Below are 25,515 nucleotides of genomic sequence, written 5' to 3' on the forward strand. Positions count from 1 at the left end.
TGCCCTGGTAGTTACAGAGTAGAATGAGTCATGAACTCTGTTCCTACAAAGCTAATGGTCATATGCCAGTAGAGTGTGTAATACTACTGTATACCAGTTTGTGTGTGCGTGTGTGTGCAGACAATTAAATGACTGCACAGTGTAACTGATTACAGATTTGTTTTCATGGATTCTACCACTGTATGTCCATTTTGTGTATCGTCTCTGTGCATGTGTATGTGTTGTGCTTGTGTGGATGCGTTTATGTGTTTGCATGCATGTCTGTACGGGTTTGACTGGGTGTGTGTGTATGTGTGTGTGAATGTGTTGTTTTGTGCGTGTCTCTTGCGGTTTTGCACATGTAGGGAGGTAACGTGATGGAGGACCAGGATCTCAGAGACGTTGGGATCACTGACCCAGGACACAGAAAGAAAATCCTCCATGCGGCACGCAGCTTGCCCAAGGTACTACATCATAACTTAACCTTGGCACTGAGGGAGGACAGCGAGTGTCTCAGAAAAAAATATCTAAATGTTACATTGATAAAAAAAATATAGTAGATAAGCAAAAAAATATATATACCACAGAAAAGGGAAGACATGTCTTATATTTGTGAATAGATGCCATGGTTCAACATCGTAAAAACCTTCAAATGCATTGTTATTGGATTATGGGATAATAAGGATTGGTCTGCATCATGCTATATAATAAATGTTGTTTGTAAGGGGAAACGTCTGGCAAAGTGAAAAAGAAATTTTTTATAATGTTTTCAAAGACAGAATAATGTGTCAAACCCTGCAAATGTGGACGGTTACTAAGCCAAGCTATCTCCGCTCTAGTGGCTATGTAGCTCATAGCACAGCAGCGCTACGAGCTACATGCCAACATTGGCATGCTAACATACTCACAGATAATGCTAACGCGCTTGTTAAGCAGGTATCATTTCTATCAGGTCCACTGTCTTAGGTTAGCTTGATATAGCACGCTAATATTTGCGAGACGATGTTATTAATTTTGCAGGTATTTGACCTCAAAGCAAACTATTTGACACGTTAAAATGATTATGAGTCTTGGCGAAGATGGCAGGGCATCATAAAAGTCACAGCTAGCATTGCTAAAAACAGCTTTAGTGAGGTAGAATTGTATCCACAGCTGGAAAGTAAATATTACTGTATACATACTTTGCGCTAAATGCTAACATCGGCATGCTAACATACTCACAATGACAATGCTAATGTGCTCGTTAACTATGACAATGCTAACGTAGTCGTTTAGCAGGCATCATTTCCACCAACTTCACCATCTTAGGTTAGCTAGTTATAGCACGCTAACGTTTGCGAGACAATGTTATTAGTTGTTTTTTTTATTTGACCGTAAAGCAAAGTATTGGACACGTTAAAATAATAATCTGAAGAGTCTTGATGAAGAAGGCAGGGCATCATAAAAGTATTAAACTCAACAGCTTTTGTGAGGTAGAGTTATTTCTACAGCTGGAATAATATTCATACATCCTGTACATTTCTATTTCCTCAGTACAGAAAGTTTCAGTACTGTTCCCTTGCTTGTGTTTTCCCTTCACTGAAGGTAAAAGCACTGGGCTGTGATGGCAGCACATCGCTTGTCTCCTGGCTGGACGGCCTCGGCCTGCATGAATATCTGCCCAACTTCCTGTCAAGTGGCTACCGCACACTGGAGTGTGTGAAGAACCTGTGGGAGCTGGAGATTGTCAACGTAAGAAGCCGTCACTTACAATTCATCCCTGTGCGGTTTCAATTTTTATGAGCCGGCAATTCTTCAGTGTCTTACATGCTGACGAAGAGACATGAGAGTTGATGGACTCACAAAATGGTCCCCTTAATCACCCACACACTACCTAGATTTATGGTCAATGATTAAGGTTAAGAAGCAATTTAAAATGCAATGTTGAAATAACAGAGTGCTCCATGATTGTAGCATTTGCATAAGACTATAGCGGAAACATTTTCAATATCACTGAGTAATTAGAAGTTAACTATGCGATAAAACGTAAATTAAGGAGCAATATGGTGACTGATGACGGGGAAGTATATCATTTGGTTTAATCTTTGTGGAAATCGTGTAACTTTTTTATGATAATTTGTAATCACAAAGGCGGACTCGTTTCTTTTGGGCTGAAAGCTGTGGATGTCGTGGATAAACACATGTTTTGGTTGAACATGTGCGGCAGGTGTCTATCTGCCTCTGTTTGTACGAACCTGAGTGTTAAGACGACCGCAGAAGATACGGTTGAGTGTTTGCAGCAGAATTAGCGATAGGAAAGAGAAGTCATCGATTCCCTGTCTTTTCTCTTAAATCGTTAATATCAGGAATGTTTTACTTTGTCTCGCTTCAAAAAATGATTCAAATGAGCCAATTCGAGACGGAAAAGTCCATTTTGTATCCTTGTCCGGCGGCTTTCGGAGCTGTAACCGTCACGTTAGAGCGGCGCGGAGCGGCGTCCGTGAGCTAACGTGCACTGAAAGCATGCCCGACCATGTCAAGACGCCGAGGAGCTAGCATAACGACACACACAGAGGGAGAGGGACTTTAATTATCTGCTCAGGTAGACGTTACTCCACTAAAGCTTTACACTGATAATAGTTGAGTGCTGCTTTGTTATTGTGCAGAATGTTAAATACAGCTCCTTGAAGCTATTAGCTAATTCAAATGTGCAGTCCCAGGGCGTACACACAGAACAACCAGCAGACACTTAAAAACATCCATTACACGCAACACCATTACACAGTCTCCATCACACACAGACGAACATCAACACATATCGAAACCAGCACAACAATAAAATCACAATTCCTTAGTTAAAAATCTGAATCACGGTTATAAAATGACTGGTTGCTCAATATTCTTTTTTTTTTTTTTTTTGCTGCAACCATGGAAAAAAGAATAAGTCCTATGCTCGATGGCCGTCAATGGAAAAAGGCATTTGTGCATATACACAAAGACAGTTGTGGCAAAATGGAAACCAGCAGCAACAGCTGCAGCAGCAGCAGCAGCAGCAGGAATGCAGCAGCCAAACAAACTGCATATGCAGTGGGGGCGAGCGACGGTGTCCAGCCGACTGCGATGCAGCACATGAAAAATGGGTGTGAGCGCAGCGCACGATGCTTCAGCGTGCAGAACTGCCTGTGAGCGTCTTGCCGGGAATCACTCTGCCCATTACATTTCCTACATCCTCCTCAGCATCTCAGTATCAACCGTCAATTTGATCTACAAGCCGGTTTTTCATTCCCAGATAATCCCTGGGCTCTTTTTACTCATGAAAAGCTTTTTTTATTTCCACACACACACACCCCATGCATACTGGTCTCTCTTGGTTTTTACAAGTGGGAATAAACGGCACTAGAAAGCCAGACTATAGACCAGTTGCCTCAACTGCCTCTGACTCTCACTGAATAAATAATTGAAGCCTCCAGACAAAGACCCATATGAGCCAGTTGTGGAATATTCTTGTACCGGCGTCATAATTGCAAATGTAACATTAATCACTCGACTTCCACCTTTGCTGGATGAGCATGAATGTTAATAGTCAATTATGCAAATATTCAGTATGAAGATAATGAGTTTTGACGACATAAAATTAACCTATGGTCCCTCCTCTGAGGGTTTTCGCTAAACAAGCAGATAGGGCATCTGTAAAAGGTTTGAAAGAGACACCGATACTGCGGATAGACGCGTGCCGGGTTAGAATACTTCCAGTTTAAAGGAAAATGTAAGATGTGTGATGATCAGTGGATCTGCGTCACACTGCGCTTATTTTGCATGTTACCTCGTCGTCGTCGTCGTCGTCGTCCCGTGAATCGCCAAATTCTCCTCTTGTTATTTTAGCACCATGTCCAAAAAAAATGGATCGTGAATTATAGAGTGTCCCGGGAAGGAGACAGTGCTGTACTTCAAGCTTACGGCAAAACAGATTGAGGCTGAATTATTGACGAGAGTCATTTCTGTTTGCCTGCGGAGGGCCTGCCAGAGAGGGACGCACGCCACCGACTCTGCGTCAGTGTATTTTGGATAAATCTCTATTAGCTTAGTCGAGATAAATTCCCGCAGTTGCAATATTGATGTGACGATGCACTTGAACGTCTGTTTGTTTATCGGGCCCCCGATGTCGTCCTCTCTAAGGTTATTAAGATTAGTGCCCTGGGCCACAGGAAGAGGATCATCGCCTCTCTCGCAGAGAGACCCTACGAGGAGGCGCCATCAAAGTCCCGTCGTCTGTCCCCGATTATGGTGAGTGATGCCGGCGATGTCGAAATTTACACGCTTCACAGAACGACGCGGCCTTTCATTAGGCGGCACCGCTTGCTGAAACACGACGCGGTCTAATAAATGTTTTGTTTTTTTTAAAATCTAAAACACCTCGCAGCGGTGTGAATCAGACTGCAGCATCGGAGGTGTTTAACCATCCAAGTGCAGGAACACAACGCCGACGCTAATTTGGTTAATAGATTGGGCTCAAAATGCCCAATTAGAACGTCTGTTCAGCTTCTGGCCTCAACATAACCCATGTTTAGTGTCAGTGATGCCTATTAAAAGGTGCAACATTATGTTTTATTTGGGCAAATGGGTTTGTTTAGTTATTGTAGTGCTCTATCTTTTAATAGAGAGCGATGATTACACCCCTTCTACTTTGCCTATTAAACAACAATCAAAACGGAGCTTAGCGCGAAAGTTAAGCAGCGTTGCTCCACAAGCTTTATTTCTACGCCAACTTCACTTTGTGAGAAAACGGTTTCTGCGGCAGCTGCGGATGGATATCTAATTTTGGAACGAGATTCTTCAATATCATTATGTTCACAACAGTTAAATACTCAGGGCTGATTTCCCAGACAGATTAAAAACCGGCCTGAAAAGAACCGAGAATCTCTGTGGAAGAGGCTTCTTTTTTGTCGAGGATTAGGTTTGGATGTAGATCAGGGGAAAGCAGCCCGTGTAGACAGTGCTGTCAATTCATTAATCTGTGCTCTGTGTGTGTGTGTGTGTGTGTGTGTGTGTGTGATGCGTTTGTCCTCTTTTCGTGTGACTGGATGTGCTCTGGCAGTTCCATGACCTCCTGTCCCAGACACACACATCCCCCCTCAGTCAGATGGACCCCTACACCAGTCGCTCCATGGACATGCTCCTGCCCTCCGCCGACTCCGACCGGAGGCGGCGAGGAGCCGACCAAGACTGCAGCGTGTCTCTGCGATCGTACAGCGAGAGGCCGCGCTCCGTCGTGAGTTGCACCTTCTTCTTTCACTTTTATATCGTCTTCTGGGAAACCATCAAACGCACTTTCAGCGAGCGACTTGCTGAATAATAGAGGAGGAGGAGGAGGAGAGGGAGGGGGAGGAGGACGCTGCACAAAGTTAGATGTGTCAGGGTGTCTTGTCACATGTTGGAGTTGTCGTCACATTTTTCAACAAAACCTAGTAGTTGAGTTAAATGTCAGTGGGCAGAGACAAATAATCACAACAGTATCGCGCTGTAACCAGAGAGGCATTTCAGGGGGGAAGATAAACGATGACAAAGCTGAGTTATTGGCTGCTACCGTCCATCTTTCAAACATAATATAGCTGTTTGCATTAAATCTCCATCGTGAATGTTAACAAGCTAACTTTTTGTTCTTCGAGCACTGTGGTCTTTAGCTCCGTTCACCCTATTTGCTACGAGAAAAAATTCAATGCAGCCTCTTCATTCAGTGACAAGAGATTGGCTCTGATGTGCGTCCCTGAATTTTCTTGGTTTTTACGCCTCGCGGAAAATGAACTCAACGATCAAGTGTACCGTTTGCTAAAGGTCAAACTCGGACACGCGCCATAACAGACGAGCCCGCGTGCCTCTTTTCTGACTCACTGAGGGTCAAGGAGACAAAAAAAGAAAACGTCCAGAGGAATGTTAAACAACTGCGCAGCTCGGGATCAATCCATCCTTTTTCTCTGACCGCTCCCTGCTGACGTATCAGGACGAAGACCCTCTCAGGATCCGTTGTATTTCAAATCAATACTTTTCATTTTCCGAAAAATTCTCGCTGGATTATTGTCAGTAGTATATTTTTTACTCTGACAGGTGATTTAGGAAAGAGCTTAGCTCAGCCCCACGCTGACACCAAGGCGCCCCGACCACGAGCATGAATATTTATGATCACACCTGCAGATCAAAAAGGACTTGCGTCACGGTGTGTGATTTTCCTTTTTTTGCGTCTCCGCAGGACCGACAGAGCGAGCGACACAAAGACTCTCGTTTGAACCTCCGGCCGCCGAGCCAGTCGGCCACCTACGCCACGGTGTCCGCCTGGCATCACCAGCCCGAGAAGCTCATCCTGGACTCCTGCGGGTACGAGGCCACCGTAAGTCGCTTTCTACCGTCTTTAGCGCGGACGCAGACTTTCCCTGCTGCTCCGGGACTCAGATTGACAGAGATTTGTGATTAAATTTGACTGTTTTCAACCTGTTTGGATTCCCTCCCAGTACCTAGGATCGATGATAATCAGGGATCTACGAGGGATCGAGTCCACACAAGAGGCCTGCGCTAAAATTAGGGTATTACTTGAAAGCTCTGACAATGTTTATCTTCTAAAATCGTTTGCTTTGACATTTTGAAGAACTGGAAAATGTTGCACTGATTAAAAAGCAAAAAATCAATGCTAAAAATGAAACTTCAAGAGTTACAGAAGAAACATAATAACTACAAGTATTTCTGTTATTGCATTTATAGCCGTATTGTCGTATTGTCGTACTGTATCTCACTTATTGTGTTGCGTGCTTTTTAGAAATCAAAGGATTCCAGAAAGGGTCCAGTCGTCATACTGTCCATTACCTACAGAGGGGTCAAGTTCATTGATGCAGCCACGAAGGTAAGTGGGACGCCTGTGTGTGTGTGTGTGTGTGTGTGTGTGCATTGATCCGTCCAACACAAACATCGCAGTGGCCTCTCTCGGCCTCCATTAGCAGTTGATTTCCAGTAAGTAATCGCTTCCTACCTTCTTCTCCATCAGACGATAGTTGCGGAGCATGAGATCAGGAACATCTCTTGTGCCGCCCAAGACCCAGATGACCTCTGCACGTTTGCTTACATTACCAAGGATCTGAAGAGTGGACACCACTTCTGCCATGTCTTCAGCACCGTGGAGGTGGTGAGTAACACAACTTTATCCTGTTATATATATATATAACCTGTATGAGACATTGAGGAAACACTGTAACTCGGTGGTTCTTAAACTTTTTCTGTCACGCTTCACTTTGGAGGAAGCAAAATGTTCGGGCCCCACCGCCCCGACAACATGGGAACAAAATGGTCCAACTTTTTAAAACTCCTCCATCCGCGTTTTTTTAATTAATAGATTAAAGAAAATTCAAATCCTTTTTAAGTAAACCAGATTTCTCCATCTGACATAAACTAATAACACGTGCGATCACCTTGTTAAAACAATGCAAATAAAGTCATATATGTGCAGAAAAGAACTCATATTTGGCAAAAAAGATGACCAAGGAAGCCGGTTGGGTTCCTGTTTTCTCCCCATAGTTTCATGTTGAAGTGCCCTTGAGCAAGACACTGAAGCCCCAGAGCTTCACAGCAGCACAAAGCTCCTTCATTACTAAAGATGCTAACATGCAGAGAATAATTCCCCCACTGTGGGATTAATAAAGGATTCTTAAAAACAAATTAGAATAATAATAGGTACCGTAATACCTCCGCGCCCCACTAGAGGGTCGCGCCCCACAGTTTGAGAACCATTGTCTTAAGATCTTCATATTGTTCTTGAGCTTTTTGTAAATCGCGGTCCTTTGTGGGACGTCCAGCCTCCCGCGGTTACATCTGTCTTGATTGACTCGCGGAGCGGCTTGATTGAAGGTCCTCTCCCGCTACGGAGGCATTTCCATGCACAGGCGGACAGAATATGTCGCAATTTGTGTCTCAGCTTGCGTAAAGGTCGAAGACGCTCTTTCCTCTCTTTTGGCAGACGGGACCACTGCAGCGTTTGGGATTCCTGCAGAGACGCAGTTTTAACTGAATTGTGCTCATCGGAGTTTGTTTGTTTTTTTACCATTTTGAGCCTTATTTATGTGTGTTGAGCGAGACGGCTCCATGTTGTGTAAAGAATGGCTTTTGCTTTCACTCTAAAAGATTCATGATATTCAAACAAGAGCCAAAAGATAAATTATACAATGCAACTATCCGAATCCTATCCCAATGTGGAGAGCAGCGCTTGTGTGTGCGATGCAAGTTGTTCAAAAAACAATAACACGACTGTAATCCTAAACAAATATTGAAACCGTCATAAGTCATTACAGAAGATTAAAGGTCGTTAGGGAAATGAAATGCTTTGTCGTGCACGCGAGCAAAGGGCACACACACACTGCGTCTCTTAAGGTTAAAGTAAAGTCAGTTTAGATTTTTTTAAACACACTGAATGAGCTGTTTTGTGTCAGTTTGCAGCTGTGTGGATTTCACTTTTTATTTATTACCAAGTCCTGACTTCACGTTCACTGTCTCCTGGTTCACACCCTTTAAAAAAAACAAAAACCCGGATGTTTTTCTTTTCGTTCACGTAGACGCAGACCTACGAGATCATCCTGACGCTGGGACAGGCGTTTGAGGTGGCCTATCAGATGGCGATGCAGGCCAGGGCCAGACACTACGTCCCGCCTACGTCTCTGAGCTCGGAGGTCATCGAGACCAAAGCCAGCCGCCCCGTCTCTCAGTCGTGGAGCAGCATGCGGAGATCAGCAGTGAGTACCACGCGACAACTCTTTCATTAAAAACAAAAAAAACACGCAATGTGGAACGTGTGTTAGCCGATGCCGATGTACGATCATAATTCAGAAACAGTACCAAGACCTCGTGACCGACCTTTTCCCCGCCAATCCCCAACAGGCCACCGACAAAAGAAAGATCCGCTGTGTGTGTGTGTGTGTGTGTGTGTGTGTGGTGGAAAGTGATGAGTCATTACTTAGCTACCAATTTCATCTCGCCCACCCTTAAACTCTGAGTCACTCTGATCTTTTTTTTCCTCCGATTTTTTTTCATGCATATGCAAAACATGATGGATTAATAGTTTTATTTGTTGTTTACGGGCGGGTCTGTGATTTCCTCTGGGACTTTTCTGATGGCTCAGCTGCTTTCGTCGGACTCATCCGCTGCCTCCCTCGCCATCGATCGAGTGTGACGCGTGAACGTTGTCCCGCGTACCCTGAGCGGCCGCGCCTTGATGCATTGACCTCTCCCCGGGGCTGCGTTTCACGAGCACTCGGGGATGGCTGTCACCCGAGAGCGCCGCCGCACGCACGCACGCCGCGAAAAAACCATCACGCTCATGCAGGGACACAAATCACTGTGTTTTACTACCTGCCTGTGAGGATAATATATGGAGGAATCACAGAGCTGCATAATGAGTCTGCTGGTTGTTTAGGTTTTAATTGAGGAGGGGGGAGGGGCTGGGGTCCTATCTGCTGCAATTTGTTTTAATGTTTTTTATGGCTATGTGAATGCTTTCAGGCTTAGTTGGTTCGAACGCAGTTTGCGATGTAGAGCCGCCCTCGACTAATCGTCCGCATTTGTCGCAGCCGACTGATTGTAATTTAGTCGAGTCGTTGTTTTTGGGGCAGTTTTATTCATGCCGACATAAATGTATCGAACACTTATGAGCACGTCCCTGACAAGCACTTGATTTATTAAAGTGGTGCTTTTACCTCTTAATTCTTTGTGGAGGAACTCAGTTTTACTGAGCTGTCGATTAAATCGACGAATTGACCAAAATTGTGTTTGTTGACAGACTTTCTTTGGCCGTCTCGCAAGTGTAAGAGTGACAGGTGTAAGATTTTAAATGTGGTTTCAGACTGAGGTAGACAAACACATTTACTGAGACTAGACACAGAGTATATAGAAGTGTAGTCTCTGTGTTAGAGCTGATCATGAAATATCAGCTGGACTGACAATCAACGTTTAAAAAACTATTCAGTCTAACCACTGAGGGGGCTGCAGGGGGCCCAAAGACCAACGGACAATTTGTTTACGGCCCTGATAAAAGAGTAAATATTAAAAGGAAAGAAGAAGAATATCAATACAACACCAGCTTTCACATTTTCTGAACTGTTTAAAATAATATTGTGCTAAAAAGTCTGCAAAGAAACCAGTTGTCTGTGTAGAAAACATGGAAATAAAGAAAAAAGGCATTTGTTTTATATATATATACATATATATATATGAAAAGGAATAATGCAACAATAGACTGTTGTTGACATAACCCCGTTTACATAGCTTGTCCTTCGAAAGTTACATGAACAAAACCAGCGCCGTGCAGACGAGGTCCCGGCAGAGCGTTTGACAAACGTAATCTGAAGTGAGCGAGGCCGGAGCTGCTGGAGCGCACGGAGGCCGCCGAGCTAAAGTTAGCCTTCACTCCAGGTCTGGCCTCCACACTGAGAGAAAACCATCCAAGAGCTTGACAGCCCCGCCGCGCGGGGGAGACTATTAGCCAAAAAAAAGACACGCTGACACGACGTAGGATGTTTGTTTGTGGGGTATATTTTGTCTATTCTGCTAACAAGCGATGAATGTCTCCTACTGGATTCTCTTGTGTGTGAGTCCGATGCCTTCAAATGCTCTGTCCCTCTGCACTCTCTCGTTTTTTTTAACGTGTCTTTGTTCTTGTCTTCTTGGTCCTCCTGCCTCCCAGGGTGCCCCTCCGCTCGAATGCCGCTGCTGTCACTGTCACACGTGTACCACCCACCGTCCTTCCTTCCTCCCGTTGCACTCTGTTAGCCCCGGAGTCCAGGTCCTTCTCTTTCCTTTCCTCTATTCAAATCACCACACACATCTGCTTACGCATCAATCCCACCCCTTCTTTTACTTTTGTTGTTGTTGTTGTTGTTGTTGTCGGGGTGCCAGCAGTGCACTTTTGTCTCGTTTTGTGGTTTTTAATATTTCAACCATCAACATTCTCCTTATCCTTTTGCTTTCCCATCGCTCATCTTCATCCTACATCTCAAGAGTTGAAGTTTTAAACACATTCAGGGAAGAGAGGCCTTCATGATTGTGATGATTTCACCGTCTCTGTTCAAGCTTCTGTGAGGACTGTTGGCTTCATGGTGTCAGTGAGGGTTCGTACACAACAAAGATGCTTGGAGTTGTTTCTGTCAGGTGGTTTTAAGCTTTTCTTTGATATTTGTCTTTTTTTTAAGACATGTTGAACTGAAGATATCCTTCATATGCAGAGAATTCTTTAAATTTAAAATGCCTATTTTGTGATTAAACTTTTTTTTTTTGTGGTCCATTTCAAAATCACGTGAAGCTCAGAGTAAATCAGTATCAATCAGCATACCGTAAAAGTCGGGTTACAAGCCGCTGCTAGCTTCGTTGGGTGTCACCGCTAGCTCCCCGCTGTAGCCGGCTAACGCTGCTACTAGCTCTCCGATAGCGCTGCTATTATCTCTGCTGCTAGCTCTCCAATAGCACCGCTGCTAGCCTATCCGCTAGCTCCCTGCTAGCTCACCGACAACCACCGAAGATAGCGGTACCACACCCGGCTCGACGCCCGACTCGGCCACCGGCAGTAGCAGCAGCGGGGAGCTAGCAGCAGCGCTAGCTCGCTACAGCGAGGACACCCACCGAAGCTAGGAGCGGCTTGTAACCCCACTTTCACAGCATACATGTGTTTTGACTGCTTACATTGCGTTTGTCTGAGCCACTGGTGTGTAGAGCACATGTTGCTTTTGAACCCACTAATCAGTACATCTTTTAACTCCCGGAGGGTTTCGTAGCTTTTGTTTTTACTGCTCCTGCTGCTGCCTTCAGAGGCCGAGCGTATTTCCTGTCAGACATCCTCCATGTTGTGGATTTTGAGCCTCTTGAGTGTCTGTGATTTATAACATGATCACCGGACCCGCAACCTCTGAATCCGCATGCACGTGTGTGAGCCGAGGACTCGTCAGTGTGACGCGATGGCCTCCACTGCCGCCCGTCTCACGCCCTCCTCCTCTCGTCCCTCCTCCCTCCCTCCTCCCCCCCCTTCGGCAGATCGACCCCCTGGAGATGGACGCAGACATGCAGTCTCTGGGCAGCACCACCTGGCTCTTGGACCAGCGGGACTCCCACAGGCGCCCCGTCAGCACCAAGTACGAGACCACCATATTCTGAGGCCGGGATCCCCACGGGCGCCCCGCAGCACCCCCCCGTACTTCCCTCTCCCCTCTTCTGCATCCGATTCTTTATTTATCTCACACACGCACACAAACACACACATTTATACATGCGAGCCCCGTGCCTTCTCACTGTGATGGTATAACATCCCTCAGGGCGGCCTACTCCTGCACCCTCCCTTGCCCTGCCCGGCGACCCACGCCGACCTCTTTACCCGCCATGACAAACACACCTGCTCTCCCACGCCTCCCCAAAACCCTTGGCAGCCCCTCCCCCCTCCACACTCACCTGTTGCTGCTGCAGTCGATGGCGGAGCCCTGGACCGGATGATCCTGGACTGATCTCATTTTACAGTGGCCCTGCTCTCTCAACCAAACTGCCTCTTCCTCCTCATCCTCCTCCTCCTCCTCAACTTGCATCTGCCTCCAAATCCTCGATGTCTACCAGAGGTTGCATCTTTATTCTTCTTCTTCTTTCAGGCCATTTTTTTTTTTTTTTTTTTAGTATTATTGATTCTCTGCAGGCAAAACAATCATTTTATATTTTATTTTTCTGTGTTTCCAGAAAAAAAATGTAGTTTATTGAGTAAACTACAGACGTGAGTGCAATACCAAACGGGACAGTGTGTTAGAGGAAAAGTTTAACATTTTGATAAAAGCTTATTCTTTGGAGTTAGAATAATGTGAAGCTACAGCCAGCAGCAGGCTAACGTAGCTTAGCATAAAGACTGGAAATGGAGGGAAACGCGAGCCTGCCTCTGTTCAAAGATTTTAAAAAAATACTACCGGTAAATAATCCAATGGCGCTTTGTCGTTTTTACATTTAGGTTTTCCTACGTATTAATGAAATGACATAACGCGTGTTAATTCGCGAGCTTTGTAGCTGGTCAGAACCAGATTAGCCGTCTCTATCTGTTTCCAGTCTCTGTGCTAAACCCAAGTTCACCGGTGAGTGGTGTCAATATTGTCCAACTGTCGAACTAATTTTCCCCCCGAAAACGTTGAACTTTCCCTTTTGAACGCGTCCTTTTGATATCGCTCCGATCGAAGGTTTCATCATAATCAAAAAAAGCATGAATCTTTTTTTTTTTTTTTTTTTGGTTTCTGAATTGTTTGGTTGTTTTGCCTCAAGACGGTTATATATTTTTTCTTTCTCCATCTTTTTTAGCCTGTCCTGTCTTACCAGGCATCTACCACTGTGAGGCACTATGAGGAGGCTGCTTTGCTCGCACGGGATGCAGGACGGACTCTTTAATCAATGAAAGACAAAACAGCAACGTGCAGCAAACAACCTGCTTTTCTTATTTTCTAAGCATCTGTACAATACTCACAACAACACGATGGATTGTGAACCCAATCGCTGATGTCTGAGCTCAAACGGAAAACGAGAACTCAACCCGCAAACACACACACACACACACACAAAGGAGGACAACTTTCCTACACTTTCCCAGAGGACAACAGCCTTACGTCATTTTGGTTATCTATAATCAACTTCTCCCCCTCCCTCTCCCTGAATACAACAACTGCACGCCCCCCTGCTTCAAAAAGAAGAAAAAAAGACATCACTTCTGATTCCCCGCTGTGTTGATTTGACTGACGATGATGATGTCGTTCTTATGATGGTACAGTTTTGTCCAGATGAGAGTTTTTCGCTCTGGCCTTTTCGTCCACCTCGTCTGCGGTCTCTCAGCATTCATTGTAGCACCGAGAGAGACCGGCGATCCACGTCTTCTACTCGTCAATTTAGAAAAGTTAAAAAAAAAAAAAAAAAAGATGAATAACACTGTGTTAAAACGTGGCACTTTCCCTTTTAATACCTTCTTTTCTTTTTCTTACGGTGCAAATAGTGCATTTTGTGATACTCTTTTGATAGATTGATACACCTAGATTGAGATACTTTTGGAAAAAGAGCGATTTTAAAAAAGGAGGGATCGTGAAAAGGATCCCAGCGCCGGTACAACCCAAGGCAAAAAAAAAAAAAAGCAACCCACAACAAAGAGAATACTACCAAACATAACTACACAACCCAACTGAGTGTACCGACATTGGATCCACAAACCTGATTTCATTTGACTCGCATATTAATGAGCCTGGAGCACAATTTGGTGCACATTTCCCAACATAGCATCTTATTATCATGATTACATGGGGAGGTATCGCACCAATTTAGAATTAGTTCCAGTACACAGCGAAAGTATGTCACTTGAAAACGAGCGTCAGCGGAAGAAGATTTAATTCCACGACATTTAAAAAGAGCCAAATCGATGTGTTTGCGCCGGTGTCGTGTTAACGCGAATGGATTTGTTATGCTGAGAACGTGACATGGTTTGGGTTTTTTTGGGGGGATTTAAAAGAAAGAAAGGAGGATTTCCTTCCTCGCACTGTGACTCAAAGATGCTCGTCGTGGAGTCGACACACATCCGTTGGTCCTCCCCTCTGTGCACCGCTACCTGCCGTGTGTGCTCGTATGCCTTGTTTGGACCCGTTGCCGTCACATCACTTGTCTGCCGTCCTCGTTCGTTCCTGTGTGTGTGTGTGTCTGTCTGTGTGTGCGCTGTCAGAGATGTGAGGTATCAAGCTCCTCTCTCCGGAAAGACAGCGTGTCTGGAGACTGACTGTTAAGATGTAACTGGTGTGTGTGTGTGTGTGTGTGCGGTACTGTGGCTGTGTCATTGCCACTTTGTTCTGACTGTTAGCTTCCACTGACGATGCATGTTGGCAGTGCGTGTCTGTGTGTGCGCGTGTGTGTTTTCTGTACCCTTTGATGCACTTGGCCTGAGCAGTCTGTGTACGTACTGTAGCAACGTCTCGTCTCTTCTCGCCCATCTGCCATTTGCTTTTTTTTGTTTTTTTTTTACGTTCCCTCCTCTCTCTCTCCTCGCTACACACCACCACAGCGATTCACCCTCATCCCTCCAACGTCGCCATTGTCCTCATCCCTCCCAACATTTTTGTCACGTATGTTCTTCCATTTTGTGCGTCACCAAGACAACCTGCTCTAGAATGGAGGCATAATATTAAAAAAAAAAAAAGAAGAAGAAAAAAAAAGCATTACACTTTAATGAGCAGCAGCTATTTAAAGCAAGTTTTGGTGGCATGATTTGGCTGTGCATGGACCAGTCCTTTTTGTTAACATTGGTGTGTTTCCTTGTGTAGCTCACCCCAGCGTTCAAGTTTCCGGATACCAAGCTGTGAGTTGAAGGGGAGCGGCCGATGCGAGTGTGTGTGTTGAGCTGTAGTGGGCCGAGCAGTGCAGAAGAGGTGTAGAGAGAGAGAGAGAGAGAGAGAGGTAGGCCTCATGCAATGTGCAGGGCCAACCAGACATTTAGATCTCACTCTGTGCACCCTGATCACCCCGCTCTGCTCCTCCGCTGCCCCTCATAGGAAACGACCCCAACACGCTGATCAAAGGTCCCCACATCGCTGGCTAATCAGGACCTGTGTATCACTGCTGTCTTGAGAGAGGTCGGTCAGAAAGAAAAAAGTGACTTTCTGACCTTGTCCTGTCGGTGCTGTGATGTTCAGAGCAGTGCTTTTCAACCTTTTGTGAGCCGCGGCACATTTTATACAATAAAAAAAATAAAAATAAATCACACCAACAACGGAAAAAAAGTTACAAAATGTCCCATCGTAGCGTAATACAGCGTATGCGGCGGGTCATTACGGCGCTACCTGCTGGCATGAACGAGTATTTACTCACCCGGCCTGCCGCTATATTGCAGACTCAGACGCTCAGACGATGGCCACATTATTTGCGGCAACTAAATAATATTATTTTGGATCGATTCAAGTGAAATTGGACATTTTCCCGCGGCACAGTGGTTGAAAACCACTGGTTTAGAGCACCGTCGACCAAAAATAACCAAGACCATTGATGAACATGTCTACTGATTCAGGTCTATTGGCGATAATGACTGTCAAGAGGTTATTGAGGGTCAACGGACATGCGACAAAGTGTAGAGAGAACAAAAAAAACTACAAGTCAAACTACCAGCATACAATGCTTTGCCCATGTTTGTGGACAGAGCGCAGCTTTGTCTATGAAAATGTGATACTGTTTCAAATTTCAAAGCAATATTATATTAATGAAAAATTAAATAATACAATGACAAAAGAGTCCCTCTCAAGTCTGTTGTCAGCATTGATTTTTGTTTTATGGTTAAAAAAAAAGAAGTAAAAACCACAGAAGCGTTACACACCAGCTGTTTCAACTTTAAAGTGAGCGATGTAACAACATGGCGACTTTTATTGTACAACAGTGTTTCCCTGCTGCGCAGATTAGTGGACGGTGCAACTAATATACCAACAAGAGACGTGTGTGTGTCTGTGTGTGTGTACTATTTAGTGTTTTACATTCAAGGCACGGAGCGCTGCGTCTGAACACAGATCAATATTTCCTCTCTGACTCGAGCGGTTTCACGTGTTGAACTCGTTTTATTAAAACGACTTCCTGATGATAATCGTTCTGCTTTCAAGTTTCAGACGATGACTTTTTTGTCGTTGTTGTTGTGTGTATTTAAAGTACGCATCGGTGTGTTTATTTCCGTACATTATGAAAGGACGCCAGCCGAGTCGTGACAGTTTCAAAGTGCAGCCGGACAAGTTTTTAAAGGAGAGTAATCTGTTGCTTTCCGTTTGAACTTTCAGGTTGTTTTTGTGTTTCGGCTCAGCTCGTGTTGAGTGGATACCGGATACATTTCTAATAATTATATTATTATATACAAGTGTATCCAGTAACTATTCCCCCAGAATGCTGATTAAAATGTGCCGGGGTGAACTGTGACGCCGAGCCGAATCTTGATTTGTTTGGCGGAGTGAAAAAAAAATGGAAAGATTAATACATTTCTATATTTGTTTAAGCACCTTCCACTAATCTCACCTGCAGGTGAAACATTGAGAATATTTTTTGGTTTATAAACAAAAGATGCCAAAAAAAAAATTAAACAAATATTCAGAAAAAAGTGCACTCTGTCTTTGGACGTCTATAAACAGCCAGCTACGTATATTAAAACTATTATTTACAAACTTAGCATAATCTTTGGTACTTTTCCTGAGGGTGTTTATCTAAACTAAGGTTTTTTTTCAGACCTTTTCATTTCATAATCGGTGTCTTGTTGTGACTCTTTTCCTTAGCAACACTAACATCTATTTGTTCCTCTTGTCCGGGTTGAAAGCCGTGTTCATTCTGTTTCACGCATTTTGTTTTCCTCGTGTTTTGTGCTCTCGAATGTGACGTCAAGATGCACCAATGCAATAATAATGAATCTGTTTTTTGTTCAAACACCTAAAAAATATATAATATACCATTTGTTTTTTTTGTTTTTTTTAAATCTGCAGACTGTAAATGTCTTTTTTTTTTCTTCCTCTTGAACATTCTCGCTCACTGTATTTACACTGTCGCCAACGCATTCAATGCCGAATGGCATCTTATGCCGAGGTCACCGGGAGGTCGCGTGGGTCGGGGCCTCGGCTTAGCGCGAGTCCTCCTCGGTCTCGGCCTCTCCGGTCTCGGCCTCTCCGGTCTCGGCCTCTCCGGTCCCGGCCTCCCCCGGTGGGAACAGCAGTTTCCTGAGGACGGGCGCGTAGAAGGGACCGAAGACGCTTCGGTTGAAGTGGACGATTCGCCCGAAGGCCGCCCCCAGCTCGGCCAGCTCGGCGCCCACCGGCCCGAGGGCAGCGGGCGGCTCTGGACTCCTTTTAGCGAGGCCGCCCTGCAGCGTGGCCCGGAGGAAGCCCTGCGCTCTCTCCCCTGTGTTTGATGGAAGGAGGGATGAGGGGGTGGAGGGAGCGAGCGAGAGAGAGAGAGAGAGAGAGAGAGAGAGAGAGAGAGAGAGAGAGAGAAGGGAAGAAGTCGTCACTCTGCGGCAAGACACGAGTTTGAAAAACATCCACGTGGACATGTGATGACCCAAACTCAATGACATTTTAACGCATGTTCTCTCCTACAGATTAAAATATACTACCATATACCACAATATTCTGTGACTGTTTTGAAAAATCTGTATTTTTCTTTTCATGCCAAAATGGCCACACACACAAAAAAAAAACAACAACTCTGGTTCCTTCTCCTGAATGTGAAGATTTGCTGCTTTTTCTTTTTTTTTTTTATGTATGAGGGCAAACATAGTTTGGCACTGTTGGTTGCAGAAAAGGATCGAAGCGATGATGTCACCGCAGCTGTCAATTAGGAGAATAATGGAAGAATAATTAACCAATAATGAAAATGGCCGTGACTGGCAGGGCGCGTTTCTCTAATCCAATGAAAATGGTGCAGCATTTTCTCTTCCCCGCCTTTAAAATAAATACAACTAACAATCACCATACTGGTGTCGCACCAGCTTTAAATACATAAGAAACATATCTTGTATGCAGGTTTTTACTCCCCCCCCCCCTTCTTGTGCTCGGCCTGACCTATGAGTGTGCGGACGGGGTGGTCGTGCTTCCACAGCTCGGATATTTGTCCCTTCAGCAGACGCCGGCTCTCCTGAGGCGGCGCCGCTCCTCCCCGGCCGCTCAGCGCTTCGGTCACCAGCCGCAGCGCCGTCTCCCCGATCCCCTTCAGCGCCCCCTTCAGGTCGGCTTCCCTGCAGCGCCAGAAAGCGGCGTGAGGCTTTTATGAGAGGAGTAAGTCACAGCCTTATGAATTCATCCATTAACAAGGAGTGTTGAGTCCTGGGAGCAGTGGAAGTCAATAAATAAGGGTCTTTAATAACGTCGAGGTCTCTCTGGTTTGGATTGAATAAAATTACATTTTAATCAAGATGATTAGGATTTGAGTAGCAGCCTGTGCTGCATTTTATTGGAGCGTGGAGTGCAAGCTGGATATCACAAACCGCTGTTCCACTAATCACGACGGGGCTCCTCTCGAACAGAAAGAATGAGGTTAGCTGGATCCGTTGTGACGGGTCAGTTGTCTCCTGTCACCTCCGTCGGTTTGCTTCTCGTACACGACCTGCTCCCCTTGACAGCCAGTACAAGCAATCACCAAATCCTCCTCTTACCTGGCGTGACTGCCCTCCAGCAGGACAGCGACGGACCGCCTGAGTCTACCTACAAACCCTGGCAGGGAGAAGACGGCGTCCCCGCACTGCGCGTCGGTCAGCAGCAGCACCGACGCCTCCAGCACCAGCACCTGGAGCCGCCGGCCCAGAGCGTCCAGGCGGGCGCGGTCCATGAGCAGCGTCTGCGTGCGGAGGTCAAACGGGTCATCACGAGGGGGATCGGCAGCTCGAATTGGAGCCAACGGCCACAGCGAGATGGAAGCAGTGAAAAACCTGAGATCTACTACTTGGGGGGAAAAAAAGTAAAACACAATTTGTTTAAAAAAAAAGTAAAATAGGATAAATATGTTGTTTTGTTTTTACTAGTTGTCGAAGGAGCAGAGAGTTTAAACTAGTTAACTAACAGTAATAGATTAATTTCTCAATAGCTAAGGTAGCCTAAGAAATTAAATGAGTAAATGTCCAAACGTATTATACACTATATATAAATACTATTGTTCACTAAAATAAATGGAAGAAATGTTTCATAAATGTTCAACCATAATATATATATATATATATATATATATATATATATATATATATATATATATATATATATATATATATACACATACATATATATGTCTATATGAATATATATACAATTTTACTTATATATACTGTATATATATGTATGTAAATATACATATTATATATATATATATATATGCATATATATGTATATATATATACATACATATATATATATATATAGATATATACAGTATATATGTATATATACACATATATGTATGTATATACTGTATATATGTGAAAGAGTAAACTTATTTGTAAAAATAAATGGATCTGTGATTTAAACGCATCCATGTGGAAGTAACACAAATGCAAACCTGATTGAAAAACACCTCAACATTCAGTTTAATTCTATGAAGATATTCGTCCGCTAACGACGTCGGCTCGTCTTCACTGAGCAGCGTGAAGTAACCTGGAGTTTAAAATCAGTTCAAATTAGCCGACTGGCGGCGTGACGGGTGAAGTTGATGAAGGAGCGTCTGAGCTCATCTGACGGGGCTGCGTCAGGGCATCAGACCGGAGAGGTGCTGCTCCAGCCCTAATGCGCTGTCACATGCCTGAACATGCAGCGGGGCGAGGAGGAGGCGCAGGAGGACGAGGAGGATGAGGAGGAGGAAGAGGACTGTGTGTGAGGGGCCTGAATATTTCCCGACGATCAATAAAATATCGCTCAATTGGAATTGCAAAGTGCGGCGTGACGTCGTATTGTCCGCGGGCTGACCTCGGGATATCTCTGGTCCCGCGGGTCCCAGCGCAGCAGACGCATGGCGGCCCGGTCGAGGACGGCGATGGCGCTGACGGGACCTTGGCTGTCGGGACTGGAAGACTCAGACCGAGCTGCGGACGCCGCCGCCGCCGCCGCCGCCGCCGCCTCTTCTTCTGCCGCCGCCGCCTGAAGCCAAGCGGTGGTGTCGTCCAGAGAGGCTGAAAGGCAAAACAGTCAAATGCGTGACCAACGGTTCCTCGCGTGGGGTTTTCAGAGCGATACAGACACAGTCGGGGTTTAAAGGTGCAATGTGTGAAACCCTCCCAGCATTCGCAGTTCAAAACAAACTATTTAAACGAACACGACCAACAGAACGGAAAGACGCCGATGTTTCGTCACTAAGAAAACAGTCCCGTTGTGTAATTCCACTTCCACCACTAGAGGCGATAGTGAGCCGTCGGGCTGTCGGGCTACTTATTGATAGTTTGTTTATTGGATTTAATCCAAAGTGTCCTTTGCCGCCGCCACAACGAGACAGCTCCAGCAGCGGTGAAACGCTAACCCGGATTTGTTCGGAGCGTGTGGCAAAGAACTACAAATCCAAGCTTTTAATGTCCGTTTAGGCAGCATGGGGAATAAAACCAGTTAAATTAAGTTTACGGCACGTTTGCTTCACTCACTCTCGCAGCAGCTGTGAAACGATGAGGAAATTACCTTTTTAAAAATAGACTGGCACCGCCTCTCTATAACAACTAAGACATCACCGGTATGAGAGAAAACATTCATGAACCAGAGTAATTCATAGACTAAAAAGATGTATTTTGGAGGACACTCTGATTAGCCAGCTGTCCCGAGACAGAATATCTGAGCCAGGGGTCACTGATTGGGTCTCCATCACTTAATCTACGAGGAAGCTGGAGAACAAAAAAAACTCCAGAAGGGATGGCGCTTCAGAGCGACAAGGGTCAAAATCTGAATAATTGAAAAGAATAAATTCCAAAGTGACAAAGTCACCTTCATCGTCCATCATCAGTCGCACAGACGCCGCAGATTTAAACACCCTTCCTCACCCGGCTGCCGGTCCAGGATCTGCTGGAACTTGGCCCTCTCGTACTGCACGGCCTGCTGCAGGAGGTGAGGCCTCAGGCTCTGGATGGTGAAGTTCACCATGTCGGTCTTCATCAGGCCCAAGACGCGGAAGATCTCCCTGAGGGAAAGAGGAAGGCAGTTTTAAAAGGGAAACGCGCTTTAACGAAAAAAAAAAAAAGAGGACACAAAGCAGACGAGGAAACTGTGTTGCACTTGTCAAAACTGAGGAAGTGTGAATAATGTCAGGCAGTTAGTTAAATATAGGGGTGGGGGGGGGATCGATACGGCATAGTATCGCGATATTTTATTGATACACAGAAGCCGAGTATCGATCTGTTATTGAATCAATTCTAAACGTTTTGGTGACATTTTTGTTGACAAAGTTTTTCTTTGGGGACAATTTGCGGTTGAAAAAAAATGTAATACACCGCACTATATCGCAATACTCAATGTATCGCGATAATATCGTATTGGGACTTAAGTGTCGTGATGATATTGTATCGAGGGACGTCGGAAAAATGTGTAGCGACCAGCTTTAATGAACTGAAAGTTAAACCTCTATCAGGAAAATAAAGAACATTTCCTGCATTTTAGATGTGATGAAAGATGATGTTTTATTATATATGACAAAGTTCCGTCTGGTATCAGTATTTTGTCCCTCACCTCAGGAGCTCCACGGGGTCCCCGAGGCCCCTCAGGGCCCCGACCTCTGGGTCACGTACGGGTGCGCATAAGGACGCCATGGTGCTGGCGATGTAACCCGCCAGCCGGTGGAGGTCCAGAGCCCCGTGATGGACCTGCTGCCGGATCAGCTCCATGTCCAGCACCTCGTCCAGCTGCGCTCTCAGTCTGACGTGGCCCGGCAGCAGCAGGGACTGAAGCATCTGAGAGGAAATATTAGCCGTAAGAAATCCAGGATACAGTAACGCCACAGATACGTGTGAGGTCGTGTAGAAACGTTGTCGCTGTTGGATGAGCAGTGACACGTAGATTCGTCCCGCTGCGTGCAAACCGCAGCTTGATGACGAGTCTTTAATTACGGTTTTTAAGGGTTCTCGTCAAATGATTCACAATGTCGAGTCTCCGAAGTATGCAAAGTAGTTTTCCATCCCTCAAATATACACAAAACTCGGCGTCTGTCAGACGAGCTCCAAGCCGACTGTGGCACAAAACATCATAGAGTAGCATTTATATTTAATGTTGTACACGGTCCCTTGTTAATCAAATGAATAAATAAAAAAGACTGTAATTGATAGATTAAAGGAATGTAGGATGACATTTTTGGGAAATAGGCGCTTTCGTGCTAAGAGTTAGATGAGGAGCTTGATACCAAGAAATAGACATCAGATAGGACCAAATGACTGTCTTTGTAATCACTATCAATCAGTGTGAATCGATTTATCAAAAACAAACATATTCAGTTGTGTTCCTGAGATTTTAATATGTATTTCCCTCTGAATGGCAGAGAGCTCGACTGTCCGTCCTGTAGCCTCTTTGCATCTCCAAAGCGCGTGAGGACGAGTGGGGTCAAAGGTCGCTGCTCCTGCCGCTGAGTCGCCGCCGTGCACACTTACGGTCTTGACTTCCTGCAGCAGGGTGACGGCGTGGCTGTAGTTCGGAGGATCGCTGCTCAGCTGCTCCTGCAGACTGTCCCAAAACGCCCGGTGGACGATCTCCGTCACTCTGCCCTCCAGGCTGCAGAAAGAGGAGTGTGAGTGTGTGTGGGGGGGGGGGGGAACAAACCAACGCACAGCTCAAAAGAGACTTCACTCTTTATTAATTTGGGATATAAAGATACCCAAGGTCACTTTGGGTGTGTTTTTCTTGCCTGTCGGTCGGAGGGCTCCTGGGTCTGAAGCAGAAGTCTCGGTTCAGCACTATCTCGTGTGCGAGGTTCAGGTTGGAGAGGCAACTTTCCAGCTCCATCAGACGGGATAATGAGGCGGTGGGTGGGCTCCCTGACACCCCAGACAGGACACACACATACACACACACACACACAGATAATTAAAGCTGCCACGGTGCCAGTAATTCAATTACTAACGGCCCCCATGAACGTGCCGCTACACAATAACGGCCGTAATAAAGCGTCACACCTGTGGGAGAGTCCAGTTTTTCCAGACAGGGAAGGTCCGGAGGGGAATCATCGGCGGCCTCGTCTCTTTGATTTGGCATTTCAGCAAAAGTCTAGACATTTAAATAAGCCAGTGTACGCTATAATTAACAATAGATTAATGGACAATAACAATGCCACAGTGTAGAAATACTGGAGTTGCATTGGGAAATCATGAATAAGCAAAAGAAGCAGGAAATGGAAATACTTGAGAGTAAAAGTACCTCAAGATCACAGTGCTGGACGCAAGTACAACTTTGACTACTGCTTTATACTTTTAGAGGAAGATATTGTACTTTTTCTTCCACTATTTTCATTGCAAACTTAAATAGGAAGCAGTAATATTCCATCAATGCATCAGTAAACAAAGTAATGTATCTGAAATTTGCTTCACACTCACAAACTCTAACATTGCAAGGCTCTTTATTAAGTGAAACAGAATAATATAATATCCTACAACAAGAAAAAAAAATGAAATGAGCAATTGTGCATAAAGACTACTTTGCATTTTTAGATACTTTGGGAACATTTAGTTGATACTGCCTCACTGTAATTAAATGAAAGTAAAGGTTGATCTAATGTAACGTTACCACAATTATAAAAAAGCAAAGGTAAATAAAAACGAGCATAAACTGACAATGTAACGACAATAAAACACCTTTCAGAGACGAACTTACCTGTGGTTGTTTGTCCGGTCAATTTATTTTAAACATATATATGAAAAAAAAAGGGAAATTACAAGCTAAAAAGTGACACACCCCGTTTCTACCGTCTAAAAGTATCTCACCGAGACTGTAACAACATCAGCGTTAAAGTTTGAACCTGGGCTAAACCATTATACAAATAATGTGGGGGTGGTTAACAAAATACAGCTATTTCTATCGTTTAGACACTTTATCTAAACCTGTTTAGTACATTTGTGTCGTGATGTTAATACGAAGATAAACGCATTAAATTTACTTTTATTAATTTAAATGTATAATACATTAAAAAAAAGACGAGGCTTCGTTTGGTTTGGTCCGTTTCTCAAATCAAATCAGTGGGCGTGTCAGCAGCGTGTCTCTGCTGCGTTGAAAACAAACAGAATAAAAGACTCGTTTTGTCCTCGGTCTCTGATTGTACCTGTTCCCCGTTTGTTCAGTGAGGAACAGAATAGAAAGCGGTCGGTGTGTTTGTATAAAAGGTCCATTGTACGAGACAGTTGTGTGTTAAAACAGCTGGAAATGTCGTGTTTCCTCTGAACCAGGAACTTCGAGACAGAATAGAGACAAATACAATGTGCAGGACGAGCACAAACCAGTCTATAACCCAAATATTGGTGCAATATACTGTACATTATTTAATAAGCATACCCCTTTCTCAATACTATCCATGTACAGTGTACCTTACGTGCTCCCAAATCCCTCACACGGTGTACAACGCATGCACTTTGAGAATCAGCTTTAATGGCCATGTACATGTTCACATACAGAGGACCAGCTGCTCAACCTCCCGTCCCGTCTTCTGCAATCCTGTCCCTAAAACATCTATTATTGAAGCCCATTTCTGCCACTGTGATGAAAAAAAAATAAGGATCCTGCAAGTCATAATTATGACTTGCAGGATCCTTATTTTTTTTCTTAACTTGTTCATCACAGTGGCGGAAATGAGCTTTCATAAGAAATATTGTCGGATTTGTGTCAGTTAAACATTTTTTTTAAATGTGTTTGTGTATTTATTTTTCTGGGGGTCCTTAACATTTGACATTGCTTTTGCTTCTTTTTTTATTATTATTACTAGTGCTGTAATAGCCTGGTAGATGAGTTGGCAACCATCTATAAAGCAAAACATCTGTCCTGTTGTGAGTCTCTTATGGTCTTTGTGTCACAACTTGTTCATCCGACCTACTTCAGACTC

The 25,515-nt window shown here is 44.6% G+C and overlaps 2 protein-coding genes across 8 annotated transcripts in view; one reads left to right on the forward strand and one right to left on the reverse strand.

The window, feature by feature from the left end:
- Positions 1-18,202, forward strand: part of anks1ab (ankyrin repeat and sterile alpha motif domain containing 1Ab) — a 49,694-nt gene extending 31,492 nt beyond the window's left edge. For 3 of the 7 annotated variants that reach the window (XM_068595151.1, XM_068595153.1, XM_068595150.1), the window contains exons 6-16: positions 345-443; positions 1,564-1,710; positions 4,135-4,242; positions 5,054-5,227; positions 6,203-6,340; positions 6,462-6,533; positions 6,764-6,847; positions 6,989-7,126; positions 8,547-8,723; positions 10,670-10,768; positions 12,010-18,202. In XM_068595151.1, coding sequence (XP_068451252.1) covers positions 345-443; positions 1,564-1,710; positions 4,135-4,242; positions 5,054-5,227; positions 6,203-6,340; positions 6,462-6,533; positions 6,764-6,847; positions 6,989-7,126; positions 8,547-8,723; positions 10,670-10,768; positions 12,010-12,129 — 1,356 coding nt within the window. In that variant the 3' untranslated portion in view covers positions 12,130-18,202. The remainder of the gene's footprint in view (positions 1-344; positions 444-1,563; positions 1,711-4,134; positions 4,243-5,053; positions 5,228-6,202; positions 6,341-6,461; positions 6,534-6,763; positions 6,848-6,988; positions 7,127-8,546; positions 8,724-10,669; positions 10,769-12,009) is intronic. The other 4 variants (XM_068595155.1, XM_068595154.1, XR_011078619.1 and 1 more) reach the window with 3 other exon arrangements.
- LOC137796908 (T-complex protein 11-like protein 1) lies at positions 16,265-24,418 on the reverse strand. Its single transcript, XM_068595156.1, has 10 exons — positions 24,297-24,418; positions 23,603-23,693; positions 23,335-23,464; positions 23,081-23,201; positions 22,170-22,390; positions 21,488-21,624; positions 20,433-20,635; positions 19,136-19,317; positions 18,546-18,718; positions 16,265-17,883 (listed from the first exon to the last, which is right to left on the reverse strand). The coding sequence occupies exons 2-10, from the start codon at positions 23,679-23,681 to the stop codon at positions 17,606-17,608; spliced, it is 1,524 nt and encodes a 507-aa protein (XP_068451257.1). The 5' UTR covers positions 23,682-23,693; positions 24,297-24,418; the 3' UTR covers positions 16,265-17,605.
- Between the last annotated feature and the right edge of the window lie 1,097 nt (positions 24,419-25,515).

Source organism: Clinocottus analis, unplaced genomic scaffold (assembly GCF_023055335.1).
Source record: "Clinocottus analis isolate CAN_PGR_092001 unplaced genomic scaffold, fCliAna1.0.p SCAF_3, whole genome shotgun sequence".
In the NCBI taxonomy this organism is placed as follows: domain Eukaryota; kingdom Metazoa; phylum Chordata; class Actinopteri; order Perciformes; family Cottidae; genus Clinocottus; species Clinocottus analis.